This window comes from Cucurbita pepo, chromosome LG16, assembly GCF_002806865.2.
Source record: "Cucurbita pepo subsp. pepo cultivar mu-cu-16 chromosome LG16, ASM280686v2, whole genome shotgun sequence".
NCBI classification, from domain to species: domain Eukaryota; kingdom Viridiplantae; phylum Streptophyta; class Magnoliopsida; order Cucurbitales; family Cucurbitaceae; genus Cucurbita; species Cucurbita pepo.
Window position 1 is genome coordinate 6132008 of NC_036653.1, and position 17098 is coordinate 6149105.

At 38.4% G+C, this 17098-nt stretch overlaps 3 protein-coding genes and 1 long non-coding RNA gene across 6 annotated transcripts; 2 read left to right on the top strand and 2 right to left on the bottom strand.

Annotated features, from left to right (window-relative positions):
* The first annotated feature begins 2645 nt into the window (after nucleotides 1-2645).
* LOC111777700 lies at nucleotides 2646-3801 on the top strand. Its single transcript, XR_002812412.1, has 2 exons — nucleotides 2646-3432; nucleotides 3585-3801. It is a non-coding gene; the product is annotated as an uncharacterized LOC111777700 (long non-coding RNA).
* Nucleotides 3802-4855: 1054 nt separating this feature from the next.
* LOC111776769 (pentatricopeptide repeat-containing protein At2g28050) lies at nucleotides 4856-6733 on the top strand. The gene has a single exon (XM_023656122.1). It carries the CDS (start codon nucleotides 4881-4883, stop codon nucleotides 6282-6284), a length of 1404 nt encoding a protein of 467 aa, XP_023511890.1. The 5' UTR covers nucleotides 4856-4880; the 3' UTR covers nucleotides 6285-6733.
* Nucleotides 6734-6958: 225 nt separating this feature from the next.
* On the bottom strand, nucleotides 6959-13701 carry LOC111776767 (P-loop NTPase domain-containing protein LPA1 homolog 1-like). 3 transcript variants are annotated; one of them, XM_023656118.1, is made up of 9 exons: nucleotides 13581-13701; nucleotides 11970-12306; nucleotides 11533-11679; nucleotides 10107-10363; nucleotides 9463-9544; nucleotides 8877-9293; nucleotides 8054-8791; nucleotides 7691-7801; nucleotides 6959-7431 (listed from the first exon to the last, which is right to left on the bottom strand). In XM_023656118.1, exons 3-9 carry the CDS (start codon nucleotides 11677-11679, stop codon nucleotides 7057-7059), a joined length of 2127 nt encoding a protein of 708 aa, XP_023511886.1. In that variant the 5' UTR covers nucleotides 11970-12306; nucleotides 13581-13701; the 3' UTR covers nucleotides 6959-7056. The 3 variants fall into 3 exon arrangements, with proteins under 3 accessions (XP_023511886.1, XP_023511887.1, XP_023511888.1); XM_023656119.1 differs by having other exon boundaries at nucleotides 11533-11700; XM_023656120.1 differs by lacking the exons at nucleotides 11533-11679; nucleotides 11970-12306; nucleotides 13581-13701 and adding an exon at nucleotides 10922-11031.
* Nucleotides 13472-16788, bottom strand: LOC111776768 (ruBisCO large subunit-binding protein subunit alpha). The gene is made up of 8 exons (XM_023656121.1): nucleotides 16517-16788; nucleotides 15997-16174; nucleotides 15713-15834; nucleotides 15394-15601; nucleotides 15077-15222; nucleotides 14664-14970; nucleotides 14095-14546; nucleotides 13472-14006 (listed from the first exon to the last, which is right to left on the bottom strand). The coding sequence occupies exons 1-8, from the start codon at nucleotides 16568-16570 to the stop codon at nucleotides 13722-13724; spliced, it is 1752 nt and encodes a 583-aa protein (XP_023511889.1). The 5' UTR covers nucleotides 16571-16788; the 3' UTR covers nucleotides 13472-13721.
* Nucleotides 16789-17098: the final 310 nt, after the last annotated feature.

Consider the following 17098-nt stretch of genomic DNA (forward strand, 5'->3'; position numbering starts at 1 on the left):
AAAAAAAAAAAAAAAAAAAAAAAAAAAAAAAAAAAAAAAAAAGGTTCTTGAATGGGCTTTCGGTTTGGCCCATCACTCAGCCACGGAAAGCTCAGTCCATGGGCTCCTTATCCGTGGGCTTTCGGCTTCGGCCCATCATTCAGCCACGGGAAGCTCAGTCCATGGGCTCCTTATCCGTGGGCTTTCGGCTTCGGCCCATCATTCAGCCACGGGAAGCTCAGTCCATGGGCTCCTTATCCGTGGGCTTCGGGCTTCGGCCCATCGTACTAGGGAAGCTCAAAAGTTTCAATTTACGAAAAGAATTAAAGAATTATAACACTTGAAAATTATACATATAATATTCAAATTATGTAACTAATTTAATTTGTATTAATATATAGTTAACTTTTTGTAATTATGATTATTATTTATAATCAATAATTAGTTTTAATAATTTGGAATGGATTTATAAAATCTTAAAAGAAATGTGTGGCGCACGCACCTTTCCTTTACCATTCTTCTTCCTCTCCTCATTTTGGATTTATCCTTCTTCCTCGCTATATCTTGTTCTTCTTCTTCACTTAACAATACCTCCACCGGCCCCGGTTCGAACGTCGTAGAATTTCCCTTTGTCGTGAATCATCGGCAAGATATCGTTGATGGGAAGAAGCTGCATCGGGTGTGAGAGTTCGCCAGACCTACTCATTTTTATGGCGTTAGTAATTGATATGTACTCAAATGCAAGACGTTATTTGTTCGTAAAGAATTTAGTATCATGGGTTTAACTTTAAAATAACAACGTAGAATTATTTCATTTGATAATTTTAAATAATTTAAAGAATGAAAGGTCATTTTTCTTTTTCTTCTCTCTATTTTCTTTTTTGGTAAAAAAACATATTAATATAGAGTACTAGGTAGCAAAAGGACCACATGGGATTGTAAAGCCCCATGTGACGATAAATTACTATTCTCTAAAACATTTAAAACGAGGTTTCGTATATTACTCAAAGATAACAAAACAATTTATAGTCCACACATTAAAAACAAGGGTACGATCATACGTACACACGTATAAAAAGATACATTTTCATTCATATAATTTTTTTTTTAATAAAACTATAAATAAATTCATGATTTAATTTCAATTAGATCTGACTTAATTTAAATTTTTATTTATAGAAATTAAAAATAAATTTAAAAAAAGAAAAAAGAAAAAAGGCGAATCTAAAAGTGGATTGGAACGCAGCGTTGAAGTGGGCATCTCACATGTACGGACATGGACCGGCGGTTCGGGTGGCGAGTGTTGGTGGACAGGAATCTGTCAGTCTCACTATCCTTCTATTTATTTTATTTATTTATTTATTTTATTTTGAATCCTAAATTTTGACAAAATTAAAATATTGGCCAAACGAATCTAGTTATTTATAAAGCTGCCCCCCTGGGTCCCACCTCTACTACTCACATTAACCCATTTAAACTGGGTAATAAAAAATAAATAAAAACATCACGTGCATGTGCTTCGTAAATGGAAACATTGCCAGAATACAAACGGTATTTTATTAATTTTATAATTTATTTGCCTTTTTCTTCCTTATATTTGTATATTCAGATAACCCTCACTCCCTCCTTCCTTATTCCAATCAAACCTTCCCCAGCTTCACTACACGACATTATCTCTCTATCTTGTTACAGAAGGACATCGACTAATTTAAGGAATGAGCATGTGTTTATAAGTGAGAAATACTAGTATGAGATCTTTTGGAGAAGTCTAAAACAAACTCACGAGAGCTTATGCTCAAAATAGATAATATCATACGATTGTGAAGATAATAACCTTACGAGCTTAGTCTTATTTTACTGACCGAACCCCAGATGTCAAAGAGCACGTTTATTGTTGAATTGCGACGAAGACAAAAGGGTTTCTTAATTAATAAAAACAACATAAAAGACAAAGAAAGGGTTAATGGAATTTGTTTTAAAAATTGTAACTTTACGTGGAAAAGCAATTGAGGAGTTAATGCTAAGCATGTGATTTAATTTAGGATCGCTTCTTAATTAATCTCAATAATTGAAACTTAAAACCATTTCACACGTGCATCATTTCATTTGATCTGGAAAATTATACAAAATAATTTTTATTTTATTTTAATTTAAGATATTGAATTTTTTTAATTAATTAAAATATTATATTATGTAGAGAGATAAGGTTTGGAGCATTATGGTTAATTTAATTAGGATCCTAAAAAGAATTATATATAAATAAAAAAATAAAAAAATTAGAATTAGGGTTTGTGGGGGAAGACGGTGAGAGTAGCATACAGCGAAGCAAGAGAAGGTAAGAAGAATGGAAATGGCATTATATATCCAAACCCTAAACCTTTTTTTCTCCGAACCCTCATTTTTGGGGTTTGTTTAGGGTTTGTTGGGAGACAGTACAGTTGTTGGTCGCTGGTGTGGCATTATCAAGATTCACACTCATATGGGTTTCGGAGCTTCCCGAGTTCTTTGCTGCAGCTGAGAATCTTGATGATGCTGCATCGGCAATCAACCACTTTGTTCATCATATGATCACCACTTTTTTTTTTTTTTTTTTTTTTTTTTTTTTTTTTTTTTTTTTTTTTTTTTTTTTTTTTTTTTTTTTTTTTTTTTTTTTTTTCTTTTTTTTTTTTTTTGTTTTGGGGTTTTATATGCTGTTCAAAATTCACCCAGATTCCAGATCTGACTGTTTTCAGGTAATATAATTAATTATAGACACTGGGAATTTTTTGTTTTTTTTGTTTTTTTTTTTTTTTGGATTGTGTAATTGGATTATGGTGGGAGGAGGAGAGTTTTGTAGCTTTTTTACAGGCCAAGAAAGGGAAGAGAATCTCGAGAGATGAAGAAGATGCCCCAAATCCTCTACAAATTGTTGTTTCTAAGGTGAATTCTTGGCTAATTTCCAAGGAAATGGGAGGTTATTGCCCGCGTAATCTACCGAAAGGTCAAATGTTCGAGTAAAACACTCGATGTCCACTTTATGGGGAGGTTGTTGCCCCTCGTAACGTCTACCAAAAGGTTGAATGTTCGAGTAAAACACTCGATGTTTGCTTTATAGGGGAGGTTATTTCCTTCTTAACGTTTGCTAAAAGGTCAAATGTTCGAGTAGTGTCTGGTTCATGGAGAGCTTATTACCCTTGTAATGTCTACTAAAAGGTCAAAGGTTCGAGTAAAACACATGAGGCTTGCTGCTTCATGGGGAGGTTATTACATTCTTAACATCTACTAAAAGGTCAAATGTTGAAGTCAAACACTCGATGTCTGCTTCGTGGGGTGTAATGAGTCTGTTCTGTTCGATTATGTGCTGTTGACATATGAGGCACGTCGTCTTTACATACTTAGCAACGTCGTGTCACATGTCCAGCTAGTAGTATCGGAGGTTGGGGGTGGAGCAATGGCAGGGAGACATTTGTGATGGTACGTTCTTTCCCCCTCGCTGTCTGTGTGTTTGTTTGTTTGTTTATAAGTATGACAGACAGTGATGATTGAGGGAGTTGGAGATTGTGAAGATCTCCTACTCGCTTACCTCTGTCACTCACTCACTCACTGTGTTGTTACCATATTTGCAGCTTCCCTCAGATGAGATCTTCCCATTCATCATTAATTTGATTGCTCTCTATGAATCAATCAACTTGTATGTGACGCCTAAACCCACACAAATGATGCTTTTGTTTTAGCTACTCATTTTGGGTTACAAATGGTTGTAATGTTGTGTATGAATTGATGAACAATGTGGCTTTTGTGTTCTGTTTTGCCTTCCATTTGCATCATTTGTCAATTCTTCACATTTCTTCTCAAATCTATGCTTCATTATTACTTCGATTAAGTTAAGAATGATATCCACTAGTTGTGGGATTGGGCTGTTACAAATGATATCAAAGCCACACACTGGGTGATGAGAAGGCTGAACCCTGAAGGAGGAGGGGGCGGATAAGAGGTTGTGGGCTAGCAAAGACCCTGGTCTCGAAGGGGTGGATTGAGGGGTCCCACATCGATTGGAGATGAGTACGAGTGGCAACAAGGATGCTTGGTCTCGAAAGGGTGAGATCCCACATCGTCTGGGAAGGAGAACGAAACATTCTTTATAAGGGTATAGAAACATTTCCCTAAGAGACTCGTTTTAAAAATTTTGATAGAAAACCCGAAAGGGAAAATCCAAAAAGGACAATATCTACTAATGGGTTTGGACCATTAAAGATAGAACAACGAACCTCCGTAACAGTCTATACATTTACTTGTAGTTATATACTCGGGATCAGAGTTGTAATAGTTTATTTCTTAAATAGAAGCATAACAAGAAGATCGTGACTTCTAAGTAAGCCGTAACAGTGACTATATAAGATAGCATCAAAGAATAAAACATCGGTAAACAACTAAAAACAACGTTGTCTCCTCCATTGATTTAGCATACTTATAGATATTCATATCAATATGGGTATGGTTATAATATCAAGTTGGGCAATAATGTAAATATAATCTAATTATGGTAAGAGGAAGAATATTATGAAAATTATATGCGTTTGTTGGGAATATGAAAAATATGAAGGGCTGAATAGCAATAAACAAACTCAGAGAATATTTGCCAACTAGGAGACTAAAATGGATGAGGCTTTTACCCAAATGCCCCAATTAATGGAAAATATTAAAATAATCCATAAAAATTAATATAAATATAGTCAGAAAACGTGGCAGAGGAATGGGATGTATGGGGCCCACGTGAATGATGAATATACACGTGGCAGACACGCAATGGAAGGAAGGGTCCCACGTCATCCACCATTGGCATCTCTTCTTCTCATTTGGATTCAGTTTTGCATTTATTATCAGAAAATCGCATAATTCGTCAATTCTTCAGAATTTCAGTAATGTCGATTCCAAATCTCCTGAAAACCCTCAAAACAGTCAAAGGAAATCGTCAATCCAATCCCTCATCGAGACCACTCGCGGAAATCATTTCAACGATCTTAGCTCCGGCGCCGTTCGATTCCACTGTGTCATGCTTCATCTCCCAACTCAATCCCCGTGTTCTCACTTCCATTCTCTCTAATCCTAATCTGAGATCTTCAGAATGCTTCCATTTCTTCGATTTTTGCCTAAAAAATCAGCCTCTCATGTCCTTCACGCCTGATCTTCAGGCTCATTTGACCGTCATTTGCAGGCTTCTCAAGGCAAGGATGTTCTCCGATGCAGCAAGCCTTCTGAAAACTGTATCGATTGATGGAAATCTCCGCTACTCATTTGCTATTATTGCTTCGACGGTGGAAAGTTGCTGTCAAGAAAGGAAGGTTAAGGTAAAATTTTTCAATTTCATGCTTGCTCTGTACTCGGAGAATGGGTTCTTCGACTCTGTTTCTGAAACTTTTAGCTATATGAAGAACAATGGGATTATGATCGATGAGCAGAGATGTACTGTGCATTTACTATCGCTTAAAGGATCTAATCAGATGCATTTAGCTTTAGATTTCTTCTATCGAATGCTTAAATCAAGGTTAGAGGTCTCTGTTTATTCTTTAACCGTTGTAGTGGATATCCTGTGTTGGAATGGAGAGATTAAGAGAGGTAGAGAGTTGGTGGAGGAGACGTTGGGGAAAGGGATTAAACCCAACATTGTTACATTCAATGTGATGGTTAGTGCTTGCGCTAAGAGATGGAATTTCGAGGAGTTGGATCTGATATTGATTCTGATGGAAAAGGAAGAAGTTCGTTTTGATGCCAACACTTACAAACTCTTAATTGATGGGTTCACGAGCTCAGGAAGGAATGAGGCGGCCAAGAACTTGGTGATGAAGATGCACGACGAGGGCTTGAAGGCAGACTCCCATTTGTATAATCTGATCATTAGAAGCTACTGTAAAGCAGGGGCGATCCAGAGTGCATGCTTAGTGTTCGACGAAATGTCTGAGAGAAATATTGCCCCGAATTCTGATACATATTGGGCTCTAATCGATGGTCTCTGCAAGGTAGGAGATATGGGGCTTGCAGTAGAATATGTAAATGGAATGCGGAGCAATGGAATCAAAATGGATGATGCAATTTTCGACGCATTGGTCGATGGTTTCTGCGAAAAGGGAATGGTTGATGAAGCTATTGAGCTGCAAATAATGATGGAGAAGGATGGGTATCAATTAAATCCATCGGTTTGTGAAAAGATTGTGTTGGAATTATGCAAGTTGAATCGGACTAAAGAAGCAACGATGGTGTTAAACATCTTGGCTAAACGTGGGGCTGATCTTCGCAGACTGATTCCAACCACTTTGGAACTAATTTGAATTACTATGAGGCCTGAACTGATTCACAATATAATTAAATTGAATTACTCTGCTCCCAGTCGCAGGCTTTCGAGCTCGAATCTGGGTTTTTACCCCTATCAAAGGCCAATAAACATGGCAATGAGCCGATTTGGAAGTTCTGTAACTGGTCCTGTTTAATGGTTCTTGGGTCGGGGATAGACCAGAGTCGGTCATACAACGCGCAAGCGCCAAGCTACAGGTCCTGTGGAGCTCAATGGCTGCACAGATAACTTTGTTACAAATTAGGCTTATTTTTTTGTTGAGAACTAAGCAGTATGCTGTGCGTAGGACAGGAATGATCATATTTGTCCTCTACATTCATCTATCATAAACAAATTAGTGGAATATGTGTATTTATATACTACAAGGGACCGCTGCAACCCGAAGCAAGTCAATCACAAGGAACACCTCTCTGTACATTTTCTTAACCCGGGGAAGTGGGGAGGGGCGGGGGTGGGGGCGGGGGCGGGGGNTATGCTGTGCGTAGGACAGGAATGATCATATTTGTCCTCTACATTCATCTATCATAAACAAATTAGTGGAATATGTGTATTTATATACTACAAGGGACCGCTGCAACCCGAAGCAAGTCAATCACAAGGAACACCTCTCTGTACATTTTCTTAACCCGGGGAAGTGGGGAGGGGCGGGGGCGGGGGCGGGGGCGGGGGCGTTTATACGCACATAGTCTTGAGCTAATACCAGGAAAAGAGACCTTGAGAAATCAAGAAAGGAAACCAAAATTCTTGAGCTACCCCTGAGGAGCTCCAGAGAGAATGGGGCCCCCCTCAATAGCTGAACCATGCTTTCTCATGGCTGGAATGCTAAGGGAACGTTTCTTCATTTTCATAGCACCAGAGGTTTTGCTATTTCTTTCTTTCTCCTTAAGAAGAGAAGAAAAGGAGCAGAGTGACTTGGATGACTTGCTTTTCGAGCGCAGGACGTGGTCCAGGTTCTGGCGATACCTATCAACTTCTCGAGCACTCATTTGGCCCTTGGTAACAGATCCAGCCTTTTCCATGTCCTCATTGTCATCATCTAACCAGTAACCGTGATTCACGTCCAGCATTGCCAGATCATCATATTCTTCATCTGATTTTGTCGATTCTTCATCGACTGAGCCTACCTGTGAACCATCATGTAAAATATTCAAATTCTGATCCTAAAGCTTCGCTACCATACCAAGCATGAAGCAAATTACTAAACAGCATTAATATAAATAGGATCCAATGCCAAGACAAGGTTAGTGCATGATATTGTGAACAAATTATATTGGATACTCTGTGTAGCAAGAAGAGTTCCATTGGAGAACTCCAAGAACTCAGTGCAAAGGACCAAGCTTTCAAACATATTTAGCAATTCTTGTAGGTAGAACCAGATAATACCTCTTCATGAATCTGTTTGTCACCATCTTCACTAAAGTCTTCATCACTGCCAAGCTCTTGAGGATCATCAACCTCTTCCTCACTACCGTGCACTGAGATATCTTCCTTGAGCTGAAAAAGAATAATGGGCCATCAGAGCTATACAAAAATTATCCTCTACAACCGAAGAGGTAAGATAGCATCGAAGAAAAGAAAAAAAGAAACAGATGTTGCATTTATACAGCTTGAATATTTGCTTTTAAATTTCCAAAACTACTGATCCAAAACTACTGAGCACCGAGTATCGGGAATTCAGTATTCTTCTAAACATAAAAAAATTAGACGACGCGTTCATCAGAAAATTAAAATAATTTTCCGAACTACCTCCTTGGAAGGTCCATCCGAAAACCTTGGAGAGCTGCAGCAAGAAGAATGGTATTTACTAGTATCAGTCCAATCTGGCCTGGATTCATCCACACTCCCTACACGGCTGGTCCCACCATCAGAAGGCCAAGCACTGATGCCATAGAAACCAAATTGAAGATTAACAGTTTCAGCTTTACCAATCTGCAATGGACCATACATTGGAGTCCCAAATCCATTCTCAGTCCTCGGGCCTAATAAAGGCTTCCCACTTGTATTATCAATTGGATCAACAGGCCAAGCCTTAGCCACCGATCCGTCAGTATTAACCAAAGCCATGAGATTCCTAGAGGAACCTTTCCTCTGGATGAGTTGAAACATGCACTTAGAGCTCAACGAGTTGGCTGCACACTGATTCCTGTATTCCTCGTCAATAATAGGAACAGTATTGCGTACAGGATCATATAGTTGTTCGCCTGCTTCACGCCTACGAAGGCAGCTAAATACTGTTGCATGGATGGCAGCTACACTCTTGTCAACATTGGTATTGTTTATTTTAGGGATAAGATGCTTATCAGCCCTCTTGCATAAATATTCTTGTATTGCCCTAATATTTCGTATATACTTCACATATCTGTTCTTAGCTGGATCAAGTGTCATATATTTTGCTCTCACAGCAAATCTTTCCATGTGCTTGTCCTCATTGGTGATGTAAATCATGAATGGTACAATTGATGGATGTTTCTTCATGAGCCCCATCTGCAAAAACAGCGTTGGAGTCAATGCCAAGAAGAATATAAAATCTAAATAGATAGGGAAGAAAAGTCAACTGAAGATTACACACCACAAAATTTAGGCTTAAGTGAACACCCTCAACAACCACCGATTCTTTCCGCTCTTCCCATGCAGTAATCAGCCTATCAAGACTGTCAATCACCATTTCACTCTGAGCCTTGTATCCTTCAACAGCCATCTGCTTTTCACTGATTAGCTCAGTGCAACGATCCGATGGTTGGCCATCAAATTTTCCAATGGAAGAACTCTCCAGTACTTCATCCTTCAGATATGAATGAGGATTGCCTTCCAACTTTGTTGCTTTTCTTTTTGCCTTGGCTTCAGCGACAGCCACTGGATCCAAAACCTCCCCGGCATGGTAAGTTGAAGCCCAGAGCAGAGGATTTTGTTTCTCATCTACAAAACTCCTCATCATATGCCGAATTGAGTCGGTTGATATTACTGTTGTAATTCCTAACCTGCTACCCTGTCAGAACAAGTGAAGTGTACTTAAGTTAGAACATTTTAAAACTACTTTCAACTAAAACTCCATGCCATGCATTGCAGTTAGCTGTTGGCACTTCAAGAAACTGTAAAAGCTTGAATAATGCAACAAATTTTTGTCCCCAAAGATTCAAGTCTCTGCAAGGATATACCAGCAGAGCGGACAAGGTAGATTTCCCACAGCCACTAGTACCACATAATAGTACAGTCATAGATTCCTTCCTTTCCCGGATTCTGTGAAAACAAAATATCGTTACACGAATTACAAACCAGCTAGAAAAATATAATGGTGCTTATCAGACTTGCAAGCAGCCCCAAATCTTCGTACAATATCCATGCATTATAGACACAAGAAATTTAATTCATGAAACCTAGGGACTGTCATAAGTGTTCATATTTGATCAGGTTAAGACAAGACACGACATTTTTAGTATTAAAACCCAAAGAAACACCAAGAGGGTTACATGGATTACAAATAGCACCAGTATTCTCTTTTCTATGCTTGAAAAATCCTCCGCTTCCTCTCCCTCAGGTTTACCATAGAATTTCTCTCCCCAAATCTCCCACAAGACGGACCAGATGTAAATCTAAAATAGTCAGATCCACATAAGAACTTTCTGGCATGAATAAGATTATCTCCAAACTTATCCTTGTAGAAAGCTACTTGAACCTAAACTACACATGACTAAACCGCAGAGTTACCTATTTGTGGAAAATAATGGTAGATTAACACACAAGAAAAACAGGTAAACGTAATGGTTACTTGATTCAAAGGTTCATATTGTTTAGAGTTTACCTGCAGGCTAAAAGCAAGTCAGCCCTCTGGTTGGGACTCACGTACTTGTATTCTGCCAGGGCTTTGCATACAACATCTAAGAAGGTTGCTCTCCTTACAATGAGGGTTGTGCGTCTTTTATAAAGCTCAAAGGGAATGTTTTTGTTTCCACCATCTTTAGATAAATTTAGATGTTCTTTTCCAGAAGATCTTGTCTCAAACCCTTCAGGATGCACATCATAACCTTTACGCAACAACTCAAAAGCCCTTTGGCTTATCTAATCAAGTAATCACAGGAAAAAATCATAACCATCAGAAAATTTCAAAGCTTTCAACATTGCTTGGAAACATAACGAATCAAGTTAATTTGATGTGGCACTAGATAAATAAAGCAAAACGGATGATGAAAATGTTGTATAACAGTCTAGATTTTAAAAAAATCAAAAGCAAACATCATAAATATTGATAACTTGTGGCTCCCACTCAAACCTCTCTCTTGAATTTGTAAATTCAGATCGAAGATAAGGTTGTAGACAAGGCATTGTACATCCACCTCCATACTCTTCAGTTGCAAAGGTGATGAATGTATCCATCCTTCGCCATTGGGAATAAAAAAAAAAAAAACCGAAAGAATTATAGACAAATAGCATTAATGCGCGAGGATGGGTAAGATTAAAACAACTTAGAACGCCACATAAACACTAAGGGTCATCTCTGCATGATAATAAACACCCAGGCTTCAAAACTCAAAATCATAAACTTCTATTTACATAAATCAAGGTCGGTGCATTATTTGTCACTGCCGTTGTAGGATAGAATTTGTTTCAAAGAACTACCTGCCAATAGAAAACATGACAATGCAAGGTACACGCGAGAGAAAATTGGAACAGGACATCCAAAACAGGCCATTCTTGAAAATGGCCAAGATATTGAAAGTATTCGGTATGCAAAGTTCACGAAATAGAAAAGGTGACCCACAATTTAAAGCATACGATAGGAACAATGAATAATATCTCCACCAACGACAAACAGCTTAGTGGACAAGGGAAAGGAAAGATAGGAAGTTGAAAGGCAACATGATGATGACAACAACGATGACAACAACAGAGAAATAAACATAATCAAAGAAGAACAGTTTGGTCTCGCAGAAAAAAACAATAAAAGCAAGAGGAAAGAAATAATTATACATCCCACAATAGGAAAAATAGAACATATAGAACTCATAAACAAGAAACGACAGGGTAGATGCAGATCTGACCTCCACAACTTCAATTCAGATACGCAAAAAATAGACCACAACCCAGACAGAAAAAACAACGAAACAAATATGAGAAAAACCATCCATCTTTGCTCGCCCAAGGAAGAACATAATGGTGAAGGTAAAGGAAAATCAGTCGGCAAATCTTAAATTGAGATATAGAGAAAGAAGGCGTCAAATATGAAGCACCTTGAAAGCATGTCGTGCCTTGCAACCCATGAGCTGCAGAGTGCTTTGCAAAACGGGGCGAGTATACCGGAAAGACCCCTTCTCCTTCTTCACTTGTTCTTCATAATCCAGAACCACAATATACAACACCTTAGCGACCTCCGCCATCTATGTCAAAGCCAATAAATTCTGTATGCATCAATTAACAAGTAAAAATCGAAATCCAATCATTGGACAGAAGAACAGAGAAACAAGCTACAACGACGTTGGACATTGTCACAACATGGCACAAATACAGCACGTAATAAAAACGAAATCCAAATGAAGATAGGAACAGGCAGGAGAAAGAGCAAGATAAACATGTGAGAAAGAATCAAAAGGCAAAGTGATAGAAAGCGATTGAATAAGTAGGAAGACAATGCGGAAGGTATAAGAAGAGAAAAGGAAAAGCATGGAACCTGTAATCAAGAACAAGACATATCTCGAAAATCAAGAAGAAGAAGAAGAAGAAGAACTAGGGTTGAAGATCCTCCATGAACAAGGAGCTCTATTCATTGTCGCGGTGGAAGCCACTCTATATCGGTCATTGCCGCGTCGCCTGCCTTCCACGCAGCCTACAGATCACCCAGCTTCCACGAGTCCTTTCTCGTTTCTCCTCTCCCTTCGATGGCGAACAAGTTGAGAAATTACTCAATTCGCCTCCAACTATACGCGTAATATCGAATCACAGTAGGGGTAATATTGGAAAGAGAAAACAACCACGAATCTGGCTTCAACGATCCCCGGCTCTCACTCCTATAAATACATTAAATTTAATACCAACAGGAGGGAAATTGTTTTAAGTATATCTTAATAATAATAATTAAAAAAAATTAAATTAAATTGATGGTCCGCACGTGTGGAGAGTTTTAGATATTTATAATATTTTTTTTGAAATATTACTACCTTCTATTAATTTAAAATTTTAATTACTCCTTTTATCTTTATATGAATATAAACTTTTCATGAAAATTCATTTTTTATCTTTGAAATTTATTTAAAAAAGTATTCTTATTTTTCTAAATATTGTTTAGATATTTGAAAAAATGATAAGTATGGTCCTTAAAAAATAAAGTCAACAATTAATATAAGGTTTAATTACATAATAATAATGTGTTTTTTTACATGTTACGCATTTTATAAGCTTATAATTAGGTTGGACTGGCGCACATGTAAAATAACTTAATAATAATAAATTAACCCAATTTGAACGAATAATAATAAATAAAATAAAGTAAACATTGAGCACCGAGAAATAAAGGTGGCCGTGGTTAGTAGCTTTCCATTTGTTAATATACAATCTGCACGAAGAATTTATTCCCTTTTTTAATTTAATGAAAAAAAACCAATAGGAACAAATTTGACGGGTTCGGTTAAGTAATAGAAGCTAAGGAGAGATGCTGTCGGAATCAAATTCAGGTCGGAGGGGCATAGGGTTTTAGTGGACATAGATTGTAGTTCCTTTTTTAGAAGAGAATGAATCATCTGTCTCCTCCACCTCCTTTTGCACAAAGATGAATGAATGATTTCACCGGGAGGAAAATTCCCGTCGAGCATATGATTGCCCCGCCCGCACTTTGCTATTTTCACTTCCTACTCAAAGAATCAGTCCTATAGCTTATAAAAAGAACCCATAGGAACAAATTCGGCATTGAAAACTTTCAATTTGGACCCTACATTCATTATTTCCCAAAGTTCTTTACTTTGAGAGATTAGGCCGACACGTGTAACGATTCGGACCCTACATTCATTATTATTTCCCCTGAGGAACAGTGGATTTCATTGTAGATTCCATCTTAAAAAGCCAATTAATGGAAGGATATCACAAAAAGAACAACAGAGGTGCTGTCTGTTTCTGTCAAATCCCCACCCTCAAGGGTCATTTTAACACATGAAATCATCTAAAGGGGTGCCCCACCACTGACCCAATTCATCAAAATTATTTATTTTCAATGAAAACTCATAAAGTTAATCCAATTCATTCAGTAATCTTACAATATATCTAAATGAAAGTTTCCAGAGAACCTTACATAAAAAAGGTGCATTCACACGGAGTTGCGTCTCCTTATTGTTTTGCCTTTTCCTCCAATGAATGCGCGCCGCCAGACTACCCACCACGTTCGTGATATCTGAAAATCCTACAAAGGGAAGATATGAAAATTCTTAGAAATTTAAATAGTAAGGCCTTGTGGGGCAGCGGTGGGTGCCTTGGGCTTGGGCTTTTCAACTACAATAGCCTGTGTGGTTAGGACCATCCCAGCAACTGAAGCTGCATTCTGCAAGGCACATCTGGTCACCTTGGCTGGGTCAATAACGCCGGCCTCTACTAGATTCTCGTACTTGTCTGTCATTGCGTTGTAACCAATTTCCCATTCACTTGACTTTATCTTCTCCACCACTACTTCCCCTTCAATTCCAGCATTTTGGGCAATTAAGGATGCCGGTGCTACCAGCGCCTGTGTACAAAAACATTCAAGTCAATAACAAAAGACCAGATGCAGCACCCAGTAGTTGTTCCAGGATTGCACTACGGAGTTCGGTTACCTTTTGGACAATATCGGCACCGAGCTTCTCTTCGGCATCTTCGAGCTTGTCCTTGATTGCAGGGACAAGAGTTGAGAGGTGAACCAGTGCAGCACCACCACCAGGTACAATGCCTTCCTCTATGGCAGCGAAAGTTGCATTCTTTGCATCTTCAATACGGAGCTTACGGTCCTCAAGTTCAGTCTCTGTTGCAGCTCCTACTTTAATGACAGCAACACCACCAGATAGTTTGGCAATTCTTTCAGCGAGTTTCTCTGTGTCATACACAGAATCTGTCTCAGCCAATTCCTTCTTTAGCTGTGCAATTCTGGCTTGTAGCTCGTCTTTTGAAGCAGCGTCAGCAATGATGGTGGTAGTGTCCTTGGAGATGGTCACTTTTCGGGCCAAACCAAGCTGTTCAATTGAAGTATTTTCTACTAGCAATCCAAGATCATTGGCTTGAAACTCAGCACCTAAAACAATAATAAAGTAACAAGAAAAACGTTAGCCATTCTACTCAAATCAACATAAAAGCAGATCAAATTTATAAAATTAACTCCTCCTTGCGAACCTTTCGTTAAATAGACTACCTGTCAAAATGGCAATGTCTTGAAGCATCGCCTTTCTCCTTTCTCCAAAGCCCGGAGCTTTAATGGCAGCAACATTTAGAATCCCCCGCAACTTGTTCACAACAAGGGTAGCCAAAGCCTCACCAGTAACATCCTCTGCAATGATAAGCAAAGGAGCTCTCAATTGCGTGGTTTTCTCCAATATAGGGATTATATCCTTTATGGCCGAAATTTTCTGGTCTGTAACTAATACTCGTGCATTCTCAAATTCAGCAATTAATTTTTCAGGGTTTGTGACGAACTGAGGAGAAATATAGCCTCTGTCAATCTGCAACATGAAAAAGATGAAGACATAGAGTAGAGTTATAACGTGCATGAATGACTTGGATTTGGATTAAGAAAGATACTCTTCAGTAAAGAGCAAAACTACACACCGCCATCCCTTCTTCAACTTCAACAGTGGTCTCAAAGGAAGATGATGACTCAATGGATAAGACACCATCAGGCCCAACTTTTTCAATGGCATCAGCGATCATCATCCCTATAAGCTCGTCATTTCCAGCAGAAATAGAAGCAACAGCTACACAGAATTAAAACAAAACAAGGATCATCAATTGATGAAAAAATATTGTGATTATAAAAAACTTTTACATTCAATTTCTTTCTGGTGGGTACTGATTTTTCTCCTCTAGTAAACTTTTGTATTTCATATTTTGGTTGTTTTCTACTAATTCCCAGCAGAACGCAATACCTTTGATATCATCTCTGCCTTCTATAGCCCTAGCCTTGTTCTCAAGCTCTTGGATCAATCCTTGCACGGTCTTGTCAATTCCTCTCTTCAGTGATACTGGATTTGCTCCGGAGGTAACATTAAGCAGGCCTAGCTTGATAATTTCCCTAGCGAGGACTGAGGCAGTTGTCGTCCCATCACCAGCAGAATCATTAGTTTTACTTGCAACCTTCATGACAAATAGCATGCTTACAGGATTTCAATAGCTGATGGATGATAAATTATTGCATCACAACAGATCAAATATAACAGGAAGATCAGAGTGTAAAGGAGGACCAACCTCTCTAATTAGAGCTGCACCAGCATTTTCCATGGGATCAGGCAACTCAATTGCCCGAGCAATTGTCACACCATCGTTTACAACCTTAGGACTGCCGAACTCATCCAGCACCACATTTCTCCCTTCAAATACAAAGGTCACAACAAGTTGAACATTTAGTTAAGAACCCAAAATTCTCAAAATCCATCCGATGGAGTAACAAAACATGAAATGAATCTATTTCCATAAAGTAAAACGAATTTCTATACTGAGTAATTGACAAATCAAAAGAACCAAGAAGTTACCCCTAGGTCCAAGAGTCAGACCGACTGCATTGGCAAGCTTATCAATCCCAGACTGAAGTGCGCTCCTAGATCTTTGGTCAAACGCTATCTCCTTAGCAGTAGCTCTCACAACAAATCTGCTACCCGCCTGTCTGTAATGTAGCCTGTTGTTCTGTGTTTGATTCGCCTTTCTCAAGCTCTGCAACGTTAGATAAATGCAGCGTAAGTTAATGGAAATTCTACATTAGCATTATCAGTTTCTCCTTCACAATTCCACCACCAACACATTTTACAAGAATGAAATACCCACTCTCAGCTCATCTATGATAACAAACTCCACAAACTTTCTACATAGAACGCCAATTACGTAGCTCACATGATTCTCATACAGCGCAAACACAACAGTATAGAATCGCAACGACTATAATCTACAAATCATCATTTTCAAAGATGAAGGAAAGCGAAGAATTGTAAAGATTACAAGGTAAGGGGAGGAATTGCAGTAGAATAACAACAAAGAAATGAGAAATCAAGGTAGTACCTTCTGGGAAGGACATAGAATCGATGCAGAAGAAATTGCATTAGCAGACGCCATTTTCAGGCAGCGTAGCTCGGAGGGTTTTAGTTTTGGTAGAGCTAGCTGGATTTTGGGATAAGGTGGGTAAGCAAAGCGCTGAATGAGTTTAGGGCTCGGTTTTTATTGTGGGATTGGAAGTTCCAGAAGCTTCTTCTTCTTCTTCTTCTTCTTCTTCTTCTTCTTCTTCTTCTTCCAGAACCCTTGAAGCCTATTTCAGGATTGTTGTTGTTTAGTTACGTTGCGGCCCAAATGCGATTTTTGAAATCTTCAGTGCAGTGCGCACTCATGGCGCTGTTTAAGCTTTCAAGATTTCATCATGCTAACGTGCGCCTTGAATCGCAATAGTCGAAATATGGGCCTATTGGGCTTTGGGTTAGCTTCGGTAAAATCCATTTCAGCCCAATAGTTATCTGATCCATTACTTATTTTAAATCAAATAAATCAAAATAATAATAATAACAATAACCACACCACTAAGGATGGAAGAGGCCATACATACATACATAATATATATATATATATATATATATATATATATATATATAT

Bases quoted from the DNA above. Each gene is read 5' to 3' on its own strand.
- LOC111776769 (XM_023656122.1), top strand. From the start codon at position 4,881: ATGTCGATTCCAAATCTCCTGAAAACCCTCAAAACAGTCAAAGGAAAT.
- LOC111776767 (XM_023656118.1), bottom strand. From the start codon at position 11,679: ATGGCGGAGGTCGCTAAGGTGTTGTATATTGTGGTTCTGGATTATGAA. The intron at 10,364-11,532 runs GTGCTTCATATT...TTACTTGATTAG, and splicing joins AGGCACGACATGCTTTCAAG to ATAAGCCAAAGGGCTTTTGA. The intron at 7,432-7,690 runs GTATTATCTGGT...GATGGTTCACAG, and splicing joins ACAAACAGATTCATGAAGAG to GTAGGCTCAGTCGATGAAGA.
- LOC111776768 (XM_023656121.1), bottom strand. From the start codon at position 16,570: ATGGCGTCTGCTAATGCAATTTCTTCTGCATCGATTCTATGTCCTTCC. The intron at 15,602-15,712 runs GTTGGTCCTCCT...TTTGTCATGAAG, and splicing joins GTGCAGCTCTAATTAGAGAG to GTTGCAAGTAAAACTAATGA. The intron at 14,007-14,094 runs GTAACCGAACTC...TTTTGTACACAG, and splicing joins GTGCCGATATTGTCCAAAAG to GCGCTGGTAGCACCGGCATC.